The following is a 16,193-nucleotide window of genomic DNA, read 5'->3' as shown; positions in this document are numbered from 1 at the left end:
TCTAGCAAAATAATGCTCAAAATTCTCCAAGCCAGGCTTCAGCAATATGTGAACCGTGAACTTCCAGATGTTCAAGCTGGTTTTAGAAAAGGCAGAGGAACCAGAGAAATTGCCAACATCTGATGGATCATTGAAAAAGCAAGAGAGTTCCAGAAAAACATCTATTTCTGCTTTATTGACTATGCCAAAGCCTTTGACCGTATGGACCACAGCAAACTGTGGAAAAGTCTTAAAGAGATGGGGATACCAGACCATCTGACCTGCCTCTTGAGAAATCTGTATGCAGGTCAGGAAGCAACAGTTAGAACTGGACATGGAACAACAGACTGGTTCCAAACGGAAAAAGGAGTACGTCAAGGCTGTATAATGTCACCCTGCCTATTTAACTTATATGCTGAGTGCATCATGAGACACGCTGGGCTGGAAGAAGCACAAGCTGGAATCAAGATTGCCGGGAGAAATATCAATCAGCTCAGATATGCAGATGACACCACCCTTATGGCAGAAAGTGAAGAACTAAAAAGCCTCTTGATGAAAGTGAAAGAGGAGAGTGAAAAAGTTGGCTTAAAACTCAACGTTCAGAAAACTAAGATCATAGCATCTGGTCCCATCACTTCATGGGAAATAGATGGGGAAACAATGACAGACTTTATTTTTGGGGGCTCCAAAATCACTGCAGATGTTGATTGCAGCCATGAAATTAAAAGACGCTTACTCCTTGGAAGGAAAGTTATGACCTACCTAGACAGCATATTAAAAAGCAGAGACATCACTTTGCCAACAAAGGTCTGTCTCGTCAATGCTATGGTTTTTCCAGTAGTCATATATGGATGTGAGAGATGGACTATAAAGAAAGCTGAGTGCCGAAGAATTTATGCTTTTGAACTGTGGTGTTGGAGAAGACTCTTGAGAGTCCCTTGGATTGCAAGGAGATCCAACCAGTCCATCCTAAAGGAAATCTGTCCTGAGTGTTCATTGGAAGGACTGATATTGAAGCTGAAACTCCAATACTTTGGCCACCTGATGCGAAGAAATGACTCATTTGAAAAGACCCTGATTCTGGGAAAGATTGAAGGCAGGAGGAGAAGGGGATGACAGAGGATGAGATGGTTGGATGGCATCACCGACTCAATGGACATGAGTTTGAGTAAACTCCAGGAGTTGGTAATGGACAGGGAGACCTGGCGTGCTGTGGTCCATGGGGTCACTAAGAGTCGGACACGACTGAGAAACTGAACTGAACTGAACTGAGGATGATCTTCTCATAGAAACTCACAGCTGATTTCCTCACTTCTCTAAGCGTATCTCAAATTTACCTTTCTGTAAGAATTTCTCTGGGAATCTCAAGGGAAATTTTAAACTTCTTCTTGAACACTTCATATTCTCTTTCCTTGCATTACTGTTTTCTCCTCAGCATATATCATTTTCTAACATAACATGTATTTTACTTATCTATTTGATTTATCAGATCTTTTGCTTAATAGAATGTAAGCTCCATGGGGCAAGAATTTATGTCTGTTTTTTTCACTGATAAATCATCAGAATCAAGAACAGTGGTGGGCATGTAGCAGATTCCTTAGATATACTTGCTTAAGAAATCAATAAATGAATCGTATTTTACATAATAACGGCATTTAAATCTGTTAAGGATGCTTTCTTCCTTGAACCATTTTCTTCACTTGTTTTCCAGAATTACTCTATTCTTTTTCCTATTTTACTAGTGTTACCAAAAGGTATGTGTGGGTTCAGTTACTCCCCACTCAAAAGCCAATAAATATGCCAGTTGGAGGGAAGGAAAGTTTGCTTATTTCAGATGCTGGCATTTGGTGGGGGAGGGTGGCAGATATCTGTTCGAAGGCTGACTCCCCGACAATAACAAGCAGGGTGTGAGAGCTTTGACAGACAGACTGGGGGAGAGGCTCTACATGCAGAAACAGCACAAGCATCTCTAAGTCATCTTTGAATTGATCATCAGTGGTCTTACCAGCATCAGCATGGCTGTTTTAGGCACAGCTAATCTTCACTGCGATTCATGGGGTCGCAAAGAGTTGGATACTACTGAGCGACTGAACTGAACTGAACTGAATCTTCCCTCCCAGGATCCATTTGTTCCCATTTCTTTGCAGCCAGTTCTCGGAATGGTGGCAGCTCATGTCCTGGTATAGTCTGATCATCATGTAGTTAACTTCTCCACCTGGTGTTTTAGTATCTATAAGACAGCTCTCAGGATATGGCTCAGAATATTATCCACAGCTCTTGAGAAAGGACTAAAGGTCCTTGACTATGCTTCATGACTACATTATTATTAATTAGTCTCCTTTGACTATTTTCCTTTGTTTCCACATTTCTCACTTCTCTGATTAAACTTATTCTTTGACTACAGTTTTCCACAAACAAAAGACAGGCAGGAGACATGGTCTGTGTGTGGTGGGGGCAAGAACCATATGGTCCATTTCACTAGCTTTTCTTTTTAGTCCTTTTTACCCCATTTATTTCAAATCCTGAAAGATGATGCTGTGAAAGTGCTACACTCAATATGCCAGCAAATTTGGAAAACTCAGCAGTGGCCACAGGACTGGAAAAGCTCAGTTTTCATTCCAATCCCAAAGAAAGGCAATGCCAAAGAATGCTCAAACTACTGCACAATTGCATTCATCTCACACGCTAGTAAAGTAATGCTCAAAATTCTCCAAATCAGGCTTCAACAATACATGAACTGTGAACTTCCAGTTGTTCAAGCTGGTTTTAGAAAAGGCAAAGGAACCAGAGATCAAATTGCCAACATCTGCTGGATCATCAAAAAAGCAAGAGAGTTCCAGAAAAACATCTATTTCTGCTTTATTGACTATGCCAAAGCCTTTGACTGTGTGGATCACAATAAACTGTGGAAAATTCTTCAAGAGATGGGAATACCAGACCACCTGACCTGCCTTTTGAGAAATTTGTATGTAGGTCAGTAAGCAACAGTTAGAACTGGACATGGAACGACAGACTGGTTCCAAATAGGAAAAGGAGTATGTCAAGCTGTATATTGTCACCCTGCTTATTTAACTTATATGCAGAGTACATCATGAGAAATTCTGGGCTGGAAAAAGCACAAGCTGGAATCAAGATTGCCAGAAGAAATATCAATCACCTCAGATATGCAGATGACACCAGCCTTATGGCAGAAAGTGAAGAGGAACTAAAAAGCCTCTTGATGAAAGTGAAAGAGGAGAGTGAAAAAGTTGGCTTAAAACTCAACATTCAGAAAATGAAGATCATGGCATCTGGTCTCATCACTTCATGGAAAACAGATGGGGAAACAGTGGAAACAGTGTCAGACTTTGTTTTTCTGGGCTCCAAAATCACTGCAGATGGTGATTGCAGCCATGAAATTAAAAGACGCTTACTCCTTGGAAGAAAAGTTATGACCAACCTAGATAGCATATTGAAAAGCAGAGACATTACTTTGCCAACAAAGGTCCATCTAGTCAAGGGTATGGTTTTTCCTGTGGTCATGTATGGATGTGAGAGTTGAACTGTGAAGAAGGCTGAGCGCTGAAGAATTGATGCTTTTGAACTGTGGTGTTGGAAAAGACTCTTGAGAGTCCCTTGGTCTGCAAGGAGATCCAACCAGTCCATTCTGAAGGAGATCAGTCCTGGGATTTCTTTGGAAGGAATGATGCTAAAGCTGAAACTCCAGTACTTTGGCCACCTCATGTGAAGAGTTGATTCATTGGAAAAGACTCTGATGCTGGGAGGGATTGGGGGCAGGAGGAGAAGGGGACGACAGAGGATGAGATGGCTGGATGGCATCACTGACTCAATGGACGTGAGTCTGGGTGAACTCAGGGAGTTGGTGATGGACAGGGAGGCCTGGCGTGCTGCGATTCATGGGGTCACAAAGAGTCAGACACGACTGAGCGACTGAACTGAACCCCATTTATTCCTCAATAACCCAAACTATTAATGTTGGCAAGTCTCAGTGCTATGGTTCAATTGTTGTGTGTTCAGTCACGTCTGACTCTTTGTGACCCCATGGACTGTAGCCTGCCAGGCTCCTCTGTCTATGAAATTTTCCAGGCAAGAATACTGGAGCTGGTTGCCATTTTCTACTCCAGGGGATCTTCCTAACCCAGGGATCGAACCCGCATATCCCACAGCTCCTGCAGTGGCAGGCAGATTCTTCACCACTGAGCCACCTGGGAAGCCCATGGGTTCAATTGTGTCCCCCCAAATCCATATGTTGCAGTCCTAATCACCAGAGCCTCAGAAAGTGAACTTACTCAGAGATTGGTTTTTACAGAAATAGCCAAATTAAAGTGAGTTCATTGGGAAAAGGGAAATTTGGAGACACACAACACACAGGGAGAACCCCATGTGAAGATCAAGCCAGAGACTGAGGTAACACCTCCACAAGCAGAGATTGCTGGCAAACCACCTGAAGCCAGGAAAGAGGATTCAGTTCTCTGTCACAGTGCTTGGAAGGAACCAACCCCACTAACAGCTTGACCCCTGACTTCTAACCTCCGGAAACAAAACACTTCTGCTGCTTGAGGCTCCGTATGGGGTGCTTTGTGATGCCAGCCCCAGTGAATGAATACACTCAGGGGTTTCAGGTGTTGAGATTCTTCTCTAGCCACATTCAGTCCCTGGGTGATCTCACTCTTTTGTGTCTTTAAATCCCATCTACACACTGAAGACTCTCAGTAATTTATCTCCAACCCAGTGTCTCCTCAACTCCTCACAGTTTTCCCCAACTCTACACAACATCAGATTTAACCCATCAAAACAGACCTCATCTTCCCCAGGAACCCCCTTACCCACAGTGTTCTTCATCTCACTTAATGAAAACCTCAACCTTCAAGTTGCTCAAGTCGTTTACCTTGGAATCATTCTGGACTTTTCTCTTTCATATTGTCCATTTATCAGCGAAAAGCTTGATTCTCCTTTTGAAATGTGTTCAGACCACTTCTCACCACCTGCACTATTGGAGCCCTGGTAGCCATATTGTCTCTGCCATGATTCATAGCAGCGGTCTCCTCATGTGTCTCCATCTTCCATCCTTAGCCCCCTTTCTCCCGCTTCCCAGTACAGCAGTCAGATTGATCGTGACAACATGCATTTCAGAAAATCCGAAATTCTGCCTTGTCTCTTCCTCTCACTCCTCAAGCCCTTAACAGTGGCCTGTGAGGCCTCACAAGTTCTGTGCTGTGTCTTAGTCGCTCAGTCATATCCGACTCTTTCCGACCCCATGGACTGTACTCTCACAGGCTCCTCTGTCCATGGGGATTCTCCAGGCAAGAGTACTGGCGTAGGTTGCCATTCTCTCCTCCAGGAGATCTTCCCAACTCAAGGATCGAACCCAGGTCTCCCACATTGCAGGCAGACTCTTTACCGACTGAGCCACCAAGGAAGCATCACAAGTCCTTGGTAACATCTTTGACCTTGTCTCCTCCTCAGTCCTTGTCCAGCTCATACTGTTTGGGGCATCCTGCCTTCCTTGCTGTTCAGATGTTCCAGACTATTCCCTCACTTGCTCTTGATCTTGCTTCTGCCTAGAACACTCATCTCCCAGATATCCTCCTGGTACATCACAGTCATTGATGTCTCTTGAAGGAATAGGGAGTCAATTGAGAAGATTCATATTAATGAGATAAAATAAAAACTCTTTAGGGAATTCCCTGGCAGCCCAGTGTTTAGGACTCCACGTTTTCACTGCCAAGGGCCTGGGTTTGATCCCTGGTCAGTGAACTAAGATCCCACATGCTGTGTGGCATGGCCAAGAAAATACATAAATAAAATAAAACTCTAGATTCACATTCAAATTGCACTTTAATGATGCCCAACTTTGATCTTTATAAGCTTCTTGTGTGCAAATAGCATCTAGAAGTTTTCTGTTTTCACTGTAGTGAGCATTTTGCATAGATAAGTCACTTAACAAAGACTTACAATTTGTGAAATCAGATATGAAGGAAAGGTACAGTTAGTCCAATTCATTTCAATTTGTATAAACTATTTTCCAATTACTAGTAATTCTAGACTAGTCTCTCCTCATGTAGCCATTTGTTCTAATTGTAGCAAATGAAACTGATATGATATAATGATGATGATTCTTCATTTACAGTTAGGAGCTACCTGATTCTACTTAACCTGATTTTCCTTGTCATTTATTTAAGCCTTTTTGGTGAGAATTTAAGATGTGTAGCCTGGGATTTAAAAAAATCCCTGCATCGACCTATTCATTTTTTTTTATCATTTTTTTGGGCTTTTATAATTATTGTTGTTGTTACTGTTTAGTAGCTCAGTCATGTCTGACTCTTTGCAACTCCATGGACTATAACCCATCAGCTTCCCTGTTCACGGAATTCTCCAGGCAAGAATACTGGAGTGGATTGCCATGCCCTTCTCCAGGGAGGAGGAATTATAGTTTTAGAGTTTATAGAGTTATAGAGGAGGGATTTATAGTTATAGAACCTTGGTTTTTCACTGAGCACATGATCTTCCAGAAAAAAAAAAAAATTCCCAGCCTCTTTTGCAAATGACTCTGACTATAACACTATGTCCTACTCAAGGGAATGTTAACATAAGATATCAGTTAAGAGAGAATCAGCATGCACTCTTTTTTCCCTTTTCTTCAATGCCTCTTCCTCCGTCCTGCTGCCTAAAATGCAAGTGTGATGGCTGGAACCCTAGCTGCAATTTTGGACAATGAGGAAAAGGGCTATGTCCTAGAAAATGAGGGGTGAGCTAGAAGGGGTTTAGATTACTGAGGGACTCATGGAGCAGAACCATCATGCTAACCCTTGACATTTTACTTCTGGCCTTGTATTAGAAAGAAATTTCTCTCTTACTTAAGTCATAGTTATTTTAGAACACACTCAAAGTCAAATATAATTCTACCCTAAACATCACAAGAACTAATTAGTTCCTGGAACTTTGGAGCCACAACAAATTGCTGCAAAGAATCAAAACAGTATAAAGAATCAAAACAACAGAAAGTGCCTGCAATGATAATCAAAGGTCTTTATTTTCTATATTTAATTTCTTACAATCATTTTGGAAAAATAGTTGTTTCTCCAAATGTACTTTCACTGAAGAAAGCTGATATGACCTAAGCATTATCTGAGAGACAATGGAAAAAATATTTATCACTGAAAAACAAGTGTTCTGTTCAGTTTACGCGTTACACATACTTAACACAAGCATAAAGGAAAAGTTCAGTGTCAGAAATAGAGGCCATTCTCCTTAACTGAAGCATTCAATCAGAAGAGTATTTGGCAATTAGACATTCAAATTTGAAAGATTTAAAAATCTCATTCAAAATGAATGCTGCCTAAGAATACGGAAACACACAACATTTTCTGAAAAATCTTTGTTTAAAATAATTTTTTTATCTTTGCTTCTGGTATTCTCTTAAATACTCTGAAGTTTATTTAACACAGCATTCTATCTGCTCAACATTCAAATTTAGATGTGCTAATTATCAGCTACACTCTTCTGCATAGTTAAGTATGTCCTATAAATAAACACATCAATTTTGCTCAATTACTATCCTTCCAAAAAGCCTCATATAATTGGAATTAACCTAGTATTTACTTATCATTAAATATATTTTTATTAGAAAGGATACACAGCACATGAAGTCACAGAATTCTCATGAGTTAAAGACAAATTTCAGAACTCACAAATAATATTTACAATGTAAACATCACAGTTATTACATCAGAGTAAAATAAATCACAACATTCACGACACAATGTATTTTATTTGGTTTTGATATTGAAGTAGTTTTCTTGAATTACTTATGTAGAACTCAAAATAAAATTACTTCACTTATTGTTTTCCTTCAAGAATTCTGAAAAAGAAAGAATTGGTGTTTTAAGCATAAAATCATTTTTATTTACAGTCTCTGACTTTCATTTACTGATCCACTCATTTAATAAATATTTATCTTTGCACTTGATCAGCAGCTTTTGAGAGGGGATCACATTTTGGAATATCAAGAGGGACTCTTCCAAAGAAATTGTTGGGAAGGGAGCCAGAATGTGAAGGGGTTCTTTAACTAGTCATAAATAATTAATTACTTATTTGTAATTTTCACAATTGGCTGACCAGCAAAACTTCCTGTTAAAAGAATTTGTTCAATGTCACCCATTCAAAATAGCAAAAAATGGAGGATGGAATCTCTTAAAGGGACAGAGTAATGAATCCTCTGTTATATTGCAGTGCCTATTGTATTTTAATTTAATGGAAAAGTCTTATTTGATAAACTTCTTTGAGAGTCTGTACGTTACTCTCTTTTTTGAGCATTCGAGGAGTTTGTTTCTCTGAAATGTCCGTGCGTGATGAGGAAAGGGCACCTGCAGCGCCCTTGACCACATATCTCTCTTACAGGGATCTGTCATGCTACTATAGCAGAGTCCAACAGATGTTACAGAAACTGTAGAATACACGAAATCAAAAGTTTGTCCTCAGAGTCCTTTAGAGAAAAATTGTGACAACTTGATACAGTGATGCTACAAAATTTCTTTAAAGACCTGCCAAGCATTATAAAAATATTTTATGAGCTACTGTAAACATTAATGTCACTCGGGAAAGAAATATGCCTTGTGTCCATGTTCACACAAAAACAATTTTGACAACAACCTTGTCAACTTAGCAAAGAAAAAAAAATCTATTTGTGTTTTCTCTACTCCAAAAATGTTTTACAGTGGATATTACTAGAGTCATAGTATCTGTACTTACTTTATAGATAAAATAAGCTAAATTTAACTTTTACTCCATGAAGTTTATTATGTTTCAAGAGCTACAATATCTGCTGTTCACCTGAAGCTATCACAACTTTGTTAATTGGCTATACCCCAATGTAAAATAAAAAGTTAAAAAAAAAGAAATATAATGAGACCCAGGGTGTTTGTTATTTTCACAGTAACAAGCCACACTTTAATTTGGTAGTATTTCCTTATACTTAAATGAGATGCTAACAGTCAATTGTGAGACTGGACTTTAATAAAAGCAACATGGCTTTACTATCAAAGAGAAAGCCAGTTTTTCTCAGTAGTGTGATTCAGTCTCTTTTTTCAATATTTCTTCAAAATGACAGGAATGAGTCTGAGCAAAGTAGGAGGTACTGAACTGTTTACTCATTATGAACTGTCTCTTTCACGCTATCAGAACACTGTATGAATGGTTTCAAGCTCTACTAAGCTGTGATCCACTTAGGTAGAAGCATCCTTCTTAGATAAGGTCTCACTGGGAGAACATTATGATGTTTTTACCAAGTGAGTCCTACCTACTTAAATACTGAGATGATTCCTACTAGCATATAAGAACACACAGATATACTCACCACTGGGAAACTGTCAGCAGCTTTGCTCCAAAGAGCTTTCTCATCATTTTTCTAACTCTTCAAGAAAGTCAGGAGACTCTCCTTCACTGCTGCAGACCAGAAAGAGAGAACTGTGCTTGTGAAGACTCTTGGATGAAAAAGCTTCTAAAGAAAAGGTGAGGAATGGCCTAGACTGTACAAGGTACTCAGTTAAGTGCTCTGGGGGCTAAACACTTCTGTTTCAGGTGAGCCATTACCTTTGACTGGCTCTTCAGTCTTAAATTGTCTAAAAGCTTTCCTAAAGAATTATAATCTGGTGGGCAAAGAGATCCATCTTGCTTGATCTCACCCAAACAGAATTGTCTTGCGTACTCCCCATCTAAACAAAAATAACTGGAATAAAAGAAAGGATCGTATTTCCTATAAATTGTGTTCTAATATTTACATACCATGGAAAGACAGGTTTTACTGAATCTGAGAAGACAAAATAATTCATGGTTTAATTTGGTAAAATACAGATAATTGAATTTGCAGGTAAAAAGGGAATTCCATGTGGTAACAAATTGCTAGTTGACTGTCCTTCACATGTTTTAAAAAGCAGCACTTTTGATAAAACCGTTTCCTAGACCCAGGCTAGATATCTCTACAGTCATCATTTTTAACCCTGGAGGCACATTAGCATCAACTGGGGAACTCAAAAAATACCAGTGTCCACAGCCACATGCCTAGGGACACTGATTTCCTGGCAATTGGTTTTGGGTTAGGGTCAGACATCAGTATTTTTATATTCTCCAGGGTAATCTAATGTTAGCTAAGGTTGAGAATTACTGCTTCAAAGGTAGAGAGGGAGATATGTCTCCATATGCAACTACTATTTGGAAAGTCAGTTATAATTTCCCATGTTAGCAAGTTCTCATTTCTTTACCTTCGCTTTCCATTTAGAATTGAGTTCAAGTATTTCTTCACAGCCATTTGTTTTCGAAGGCGTGTGTAGTTGTCAGTGAAGACAGCATCTGAGTGGCGCTTGATTGGTCCCTGGTCTTCTGAGATGCTATTGCTAAGAAACATGAGGATAAGGAAGTCAAATAATAATTTCTTGGAGTCAGATGAAAAGGAATTCCAACACCCACCTCATTTTCTATCACCAAAAAACTGAAAGAAAAAAGCCTCCAAGCCTAAGGATGGGGGAGCATGGAATAATCCAGTGTACTTTAACCTTCACTAGGGTGCTGTTAGACAGTCTGTCCTAACTGAGCAAATAATTTATATAAAAAAAAATGAGGGACTAGTTGAAATTGTGTTCTTCCATTGGAAGAAAGAGTTCTTTAAAAGTAAACGCTTCTTAAAAACATGAATGAATGCTTCTTCATGAAGAGATGCCAATTTAAGTAATGCCATATAAAATTCAGTTATTAACCATTTAAAGACAAAATCTTCCAATGCTTAGCTTGAAAGCAGGAACTTAAATACAAACGCTATAGCTAGCCTTAAAATTTGCTTCAGTTTAGAATATGCCTTATTTTGTTTTTACTGTGTCTAGTTTAGTTTGTTTGCCAATTTATAAATGATTATTATTTAAGAAAAATAAGCGTGTCTGGAGCCTATGAATATGATATTACTAGGAAACCTTATTTTCTTAATCTATGGGTCTAGTACATTTTATTGAAGTATATAAATTATTTTATAATGAAATTAAACATTATTGAGTTATCAGTTTTGAATAAAATAAATAAGTTACTTACAGTGAAGATATAATTGTCTAATTTAATAACTATAACATGCTTTTTAATAGTAACAAATTCTCTTTACCTAACTCGTTTTCCAATAAGGGACTCAAGGTACTTTTTGGCAGAAAGTTGACCCAAGAGTCTACTATAGTCACTGGTAAAAACTCCATCAGCATGTCTGACATTTCTGAAACAAGGAAAAAATGATAGTAATTATTTTGTAAATAGTTTGCTAAAAGATTATTTTGGCTCATTAAATAAAAAGGAAACATCAACTTATTTGATAGCTTCTCATTCAAACTTAAGTCCAAAAGGAAGTTTCTAAACAACTGAATAAATAATATATTCTAGTGACTTATTTCCAGCCCCAAATTTTGAAAAATTGAAGAAGTTAGCTTTTTAAGGAGCATATCTCAATATTAATGCTCCCTGGTAGAATCTGTAAAACTAATTCTTTTCTAAGAAATATTGGTGGGAAGATATATTTATTTTCTATTTATTCATGGTGATTTATTTCTTCTACTCTGAATAAAGATATATGCAAGGGGAAATTATTTTGATTTTAGCAAACCTTATTATCCCTTTTGCTATTTCTTCTGCCAAAAGGTTGTAAACAAAATCTCTTAAGATAGAAAGACTCTAAAAATCTATAAATCAAATTTTCCATCCAAATGAAAAATACTTCATGCTTTGCCTTCTGGATAGAGTTACTCTGTCTATACTGGAATGTTGCTCTGGACAATATTCTATGAAATGAATGGCTTTTATTATTAGACACCCTTTCTTTGCATAGAAGTGAAACTCTAACCTTAGAACTTTTTCCATCATGGAATCTCAAATGTTGTAGTTTTACTACTGTTGGCATAATTTCTGATGTTAAAAATGTATGCAACAGAATATAGGTGGATGACTTGCTTAGCTTGGCCTGTTACAATCTCTACAAGTAAAAATCATGCAAGTATCAAGAGTTTCAATAAATCAGGCTGAATGAAGCCACGACATACAGAAACTCATAGTGCAATGCTATGAGAATAGCTTCATGGTGACACAAAAATAAAATGTTTAGATTTCAAAAAAGTATTTGCTAAAATAAAACTCAGTAAAAATGAACTCACCTGGATACATCATAATAAGGTGTGTCATTTTCAGCCAGCGCATCTTGTAAAATGTCAGTGTCTGCTTTTAACGAAACTTGATCAGGTTCATTTGCTCCTTCAAATGGTATTCTGTCCCCCATCCTGGTAGGAAAGGATACAGTAAAGTAAAATACATTCCTTTCTCAGAAGCTGGTGCTTACAGTTTTATAGTCATTTGAGATAAGATACTCAAAATCTTAGGAAATATCACCCACTCATAATATGTGGATGGCAAAATTGAATTAATGACTTCTATAGTTTATTAAAGTGTAAATAGTAAAATTCTTGTTTATTCCATAAAACAGATGCCATACAACTTTTACAAGCTGTATGTAACAGAAGTTAGAGCTACTTAGTTCAGAATTTCAGAACATTAAGCAAAGTACATTTCCTTGGCAATAAGTAGCTTCACTTTGCCAAGTACACAGGTAGAAAGATCTTACACAAAATAGAAACTTTGGAAATTTTTTTATATTCAATATGAAAATTTCAAGCAATTCACATATTTCTTGATGGCCAGTATCATGTGTCTCAACATTTCTCAAGATCTGAGTATTAACTATTTTTCTTTCTCTGAGTCCATAAATTTTATTTCAAAGATTCACTTTGGTGTGGTGCATTTCTATATATTGACCAAGTCCAAAGACTCTCTCCGTCTCTGAATAGTCATTCAAACTCAGTGAATTTTGTTTTCAATGTTATGTAGTAGCACAATTTTAATGAAGGCTATCCAATGCTTTACTGGAAGGCCGAGAATAGTCCTGCCCATGCATGGACTATGTGGTACACGCACATATTGAACACCAGCACACTGTTAAAATCATGTGTGTGCATGTTTTTACTGTTACCCTATTAAGAACTGTGTTGGCTGCTGGGCACTTGTGTATCTTTGGGTGAGGCAGTTCTTGGTAGTCAGGAGCAAGCAGCCCTCTTTAAGAGTGAAGTTTAGCAATTAATGTAAGCTTCAGCATTCTTGAGATTATTCATCTCTTAACTATTCTGACAGACTAGTTCTATTTAATTATCAAAGCAACACACAAGCAAATTTCACAGAAAACCACTAACAGCTAAAACAGCTAAGAGATTATTCATTCTATTGAGCATATGCCTACCTTGAACAAAGAATTGGAAATGAAAAAATAAGCAAAGACATGTAAACTGGAAAGAAAAATAAAGCTAATGTAGTTTCCTTTTACTGTTTCCTTCTTTAGCATAAATTTATTTCAAATAAAGCTTTAGAGGTGAGTTGTATTATATGAATTTGAAATATGAAATGCAATGTAGAGAGCAGTAAAACGAAGAATTTGTGGTAAAAACTAAGTACCTTAAAATTCACTCATTGGGGAAGGGTAACTCAGTAGATTAATTATCTCATAATTTTTAACATTGACAAATTGATTCTGCCTAAATAGTCTGTCCAACATGATTTTATACATATTCCACTAATCAACTGTTCATGATTATTTGCTGATTGATCTTGAAAAATGAACTCAAATGAAGTGGGCAACTAGACACATATTTTTCTATCAGAAACTGAACTGAACTGAGGTGACAATGGAGAACAGCTAATTACTCAACTGAAACTGGTTTGAATGAAAGGAAATCCAATTCCTCTTTCTGCCTTGCTTGGAAATGTGATCCCTCTTACCTATAAAACTAGTCATCGACACTGTCTTTCTGGCCCTGAGAGTGAATTCCAAAACTCAGAACAATCATGTTGCCCTGAAGTTGAAAAAACTTGCTTAACAAGTCAACCAACAGATTTTAATAAAAATACATAGTTTACAAAATTGAGCTGTCTGAAATAACATATCAGAAATTCCCATTTACATGGAGGAAGACTGTTCAACTGTCTGAATTGAAAGAAAGCCTACCTCAGAGCCGAAGGTGCTCCAAAAAGAGGCCACGCCAAGGTCTGGGAGAAGAGCACGCTGAACAGTGTCAGGAACACAAGAAGCTGGGGCTTACTTCTTGTTTCCATCGCAGGACCTGAAGGGGAGACAATCACAGCTGTAAGTTTTTCCAACCACAGCTGTGCCTGAAAGCTAACTCTGTGTGTCCAGCAGTAATTCCTGAGGACTCATGAAGAGTTTAGAAAAAGCAATTTACATCTTACAGGAAGTGTTTAACTGCAGTATGATTACTTTTTAAATTAAGAAGGTTTTTGGGTGTGTGAACAGTGCTTAGATAAAGATTAGGATCCTTTCAACTTCTGCCTCTCTCTCACTAGGCACAAGATTGAATGCAATACTTTTATAGTACTGGAAACAACCATAATGGCAATTTTCTTATAACAGAGTTGTAACATCCATGTTTAATATATTTTCTAACTATGAAGCAGCTTCAAGAAACTGACATTTCTTCTTCTACTCTAAGTTTTTAGTACCTGAGTAATGGAAAAGTGGAGTGTCACCTATTTAATAATTTGTGTATATAGGTACATGTATACCAATACATAGATACAGATCAGTCAAATTATTTTGTGTATACATTTTTTCCTCTTTTAATTATAAATTTTACTGGTAGCTTAATCTCCTTAAGGAGTTTGGGTCTGAACAAACTAATTCAATTAATAGTGTAAATTAATACCAAAAAATCACTGAGGTTCATATTACCACCAAAATAATTTCTGCCATAAGAGGAAAAATATAACAAATGCAAAGCTTGTATATTTTTACATCTAATTGACTTACACATTTCATTTGTAAATAGGGTGCAGATAGAAACTTCAGAGTTTGATGCCTGTTTCTTGTGCTGTTTGTAAGACTCACAGCATTTAAACTCAGAAGAAAATAAATGTTTTGTAAGTTCACATAATTAACAAATGAAATGGAAAGAACAGCACTAAATAACAAGTTGAAACTTTCAATACATATGCACCCACTGAACTTTCAGTTAAAAATTTATAAACAAGCCAAAAAAAACCCCACTTGAAGGCATTATTTTATTTAAAGTTGGCATTGAGTAAAAAAACAGAGTAAAGCATTTCCAACTAAAGAATTCAGAAAACCCATTCATATGTGAGAAGTTGAGGCATTTCTATACTTACCAGATGACTTGAGAAACTTGCATTTTTATTGTTGTAAAGAAGGAACACTGTAAAGTTATTTTTCAGGAGAAATAAAAACTCAATATATCCCGAGAAAAGTTCCAGAGTAAGGGGGAGAAAAAAAGAAGAGAAGTAAAGTTTTCACTTACTTTGCCGAATAGTGTTCTCTGAGAGCTTTCTGTTGAGATTATGAGAGCTGTCTCAGGTGTTGAAGTCCTGGGAGCCGACAGTCTTCACGAGTTCTCTTGCCCTTACAGCTGAACCAGAACTTGGTGCTGGCTGAGGTTGGCTACTATTGCCAGCAACTGCTTCTCACTCTACCCTGAGCAGCACTTCAAGCCCATCATTTTATAGGGCTTATGCGTTGGGCTGAGCAATCACACAGCTCTCGGAAAGACGTCACAATGGTACTCTCATGGGATGAATAGGACTTGAAATTCTTATTAAGTTGTCATTATGCTTGATTTATATAAATTTAGAGTGAGTAACTTCAAGATGTAAGATACAAAGAGGAAATTTACTTTTCTTTAAACAGAAAAAGGTACTGAGCTTCATGTGAAATATTTTAATCTCTAATTAGTAGTAATGAAATAAAGGACTGATTAGTATTATGCCCAGGGCCACTGGGAATGCCTTTAGAAAATAAGAATTTTATGTGTAGGAACAGATGCAGAAAGCAACAAATACTTAGGCTCATGGGCTTACCAATGTATAATTCTCCTTTATTACAAGTCATCAATTGCCCTAAAGCCTTTTTATTTTTATACTATTCATATAGACTCTGACTTAATCTTTTCTGAGATCTATCTTAATTGTAAAAGCACCAGAAATAGATTTCCATATTCTTTCTATTATTACATTTTCCTTATATTGAAACTAATCCCTGGATAAATTTTCAAAAAGCCTCTAAGACAGTGTGATATGGACACTATTGCATAGAATAGTAGCAGTACTGCTGTTTCATATTG

General features: G+C 37.3%; 1 protein-coding gene across 1 annotated transcript; it reads right to left on the bottom strand.

Moving 5' to 3' along the window:
- Window positions 1–6,995: 6,995 nt before the first annotated feature.
- On the bottom strand, window positions 6,996–15,543 carry VIP (vasoactive intestinal peptide). The gene is made up of 7 exons (XM_055534708.1): window positions 15,375–15,543; window positions 14,051–14,165; window positions 12,156–12,278; window positions 11,123–11,227; window positions 10,239–10,370; window positions 9,335–9,423; window positions 6,996–7,840 (listed from the first exon to the last, which is right to left on the bottom strand). The coding sequence occupies exons 2-6, from the start codon at window positions 14,155–14,157 to the stop codon at window positions 9,378–9,380; spliced, it is 513 nt and encodes a 170-aa protein (XP_055390683.1). The 5' UTR covers window positions 14,158–14,165; window positions 15,375–15,543; the 3' UTR covers window positions 6,996–7,840; window positions 9,335–9,377.
- Window positions 15,544–16,193: the final 650 nt, after the last annotated feature.

The sequence above is a fragment of the Bubalus kerabau genome, chromosome 9 (assembly GCF_029407905.1).
Source record: "Bubalus kerabau isolate K-KA32 ecotype Philippines breed swamp buffalo chromosome 9, PCC_UOA_SB_1v2, whole genome shotgun sequence".
NCBI classification, from domain to species: Eukaryota; Metazoa; Chordata; class Mammalia; order Artiodactyla; family Bovidae; genus Bubalus; species Bubalus kerabau.
Note: the sequence above shows the minus strand (reverse complement) of the source record. Positions and strands in the feature narration are given on the sequence as shown.

What these genes read in the sequence shown, in the direction of transcription:
- VIP (XM_055534708.1), bottom strand. Translation starts at nt 14,157, where the DNA reads ATGGAAACAAGAAGTAAGCCCCAGCTTCTTGTGTTCCTGACACTGTTC. An exon ending in GGAGCACCTTCGGCTCTGAG is followed by an intron (nt 12,279 to 14,050) that starts GTAGGCTTTCTT and finishes CTTTCCTACCAG; the next exon opens with GATGGGGGACAGAATACCAT. An exon ending in CTTATTGGAAAACGAGTTAG is followed by an intron (nt 10,371 to 11,122) that starts GTAAAGAGAATT and finishes CATGTTTCTTAG; the next exon opens with CAATAGCATCTCAGAAGACC.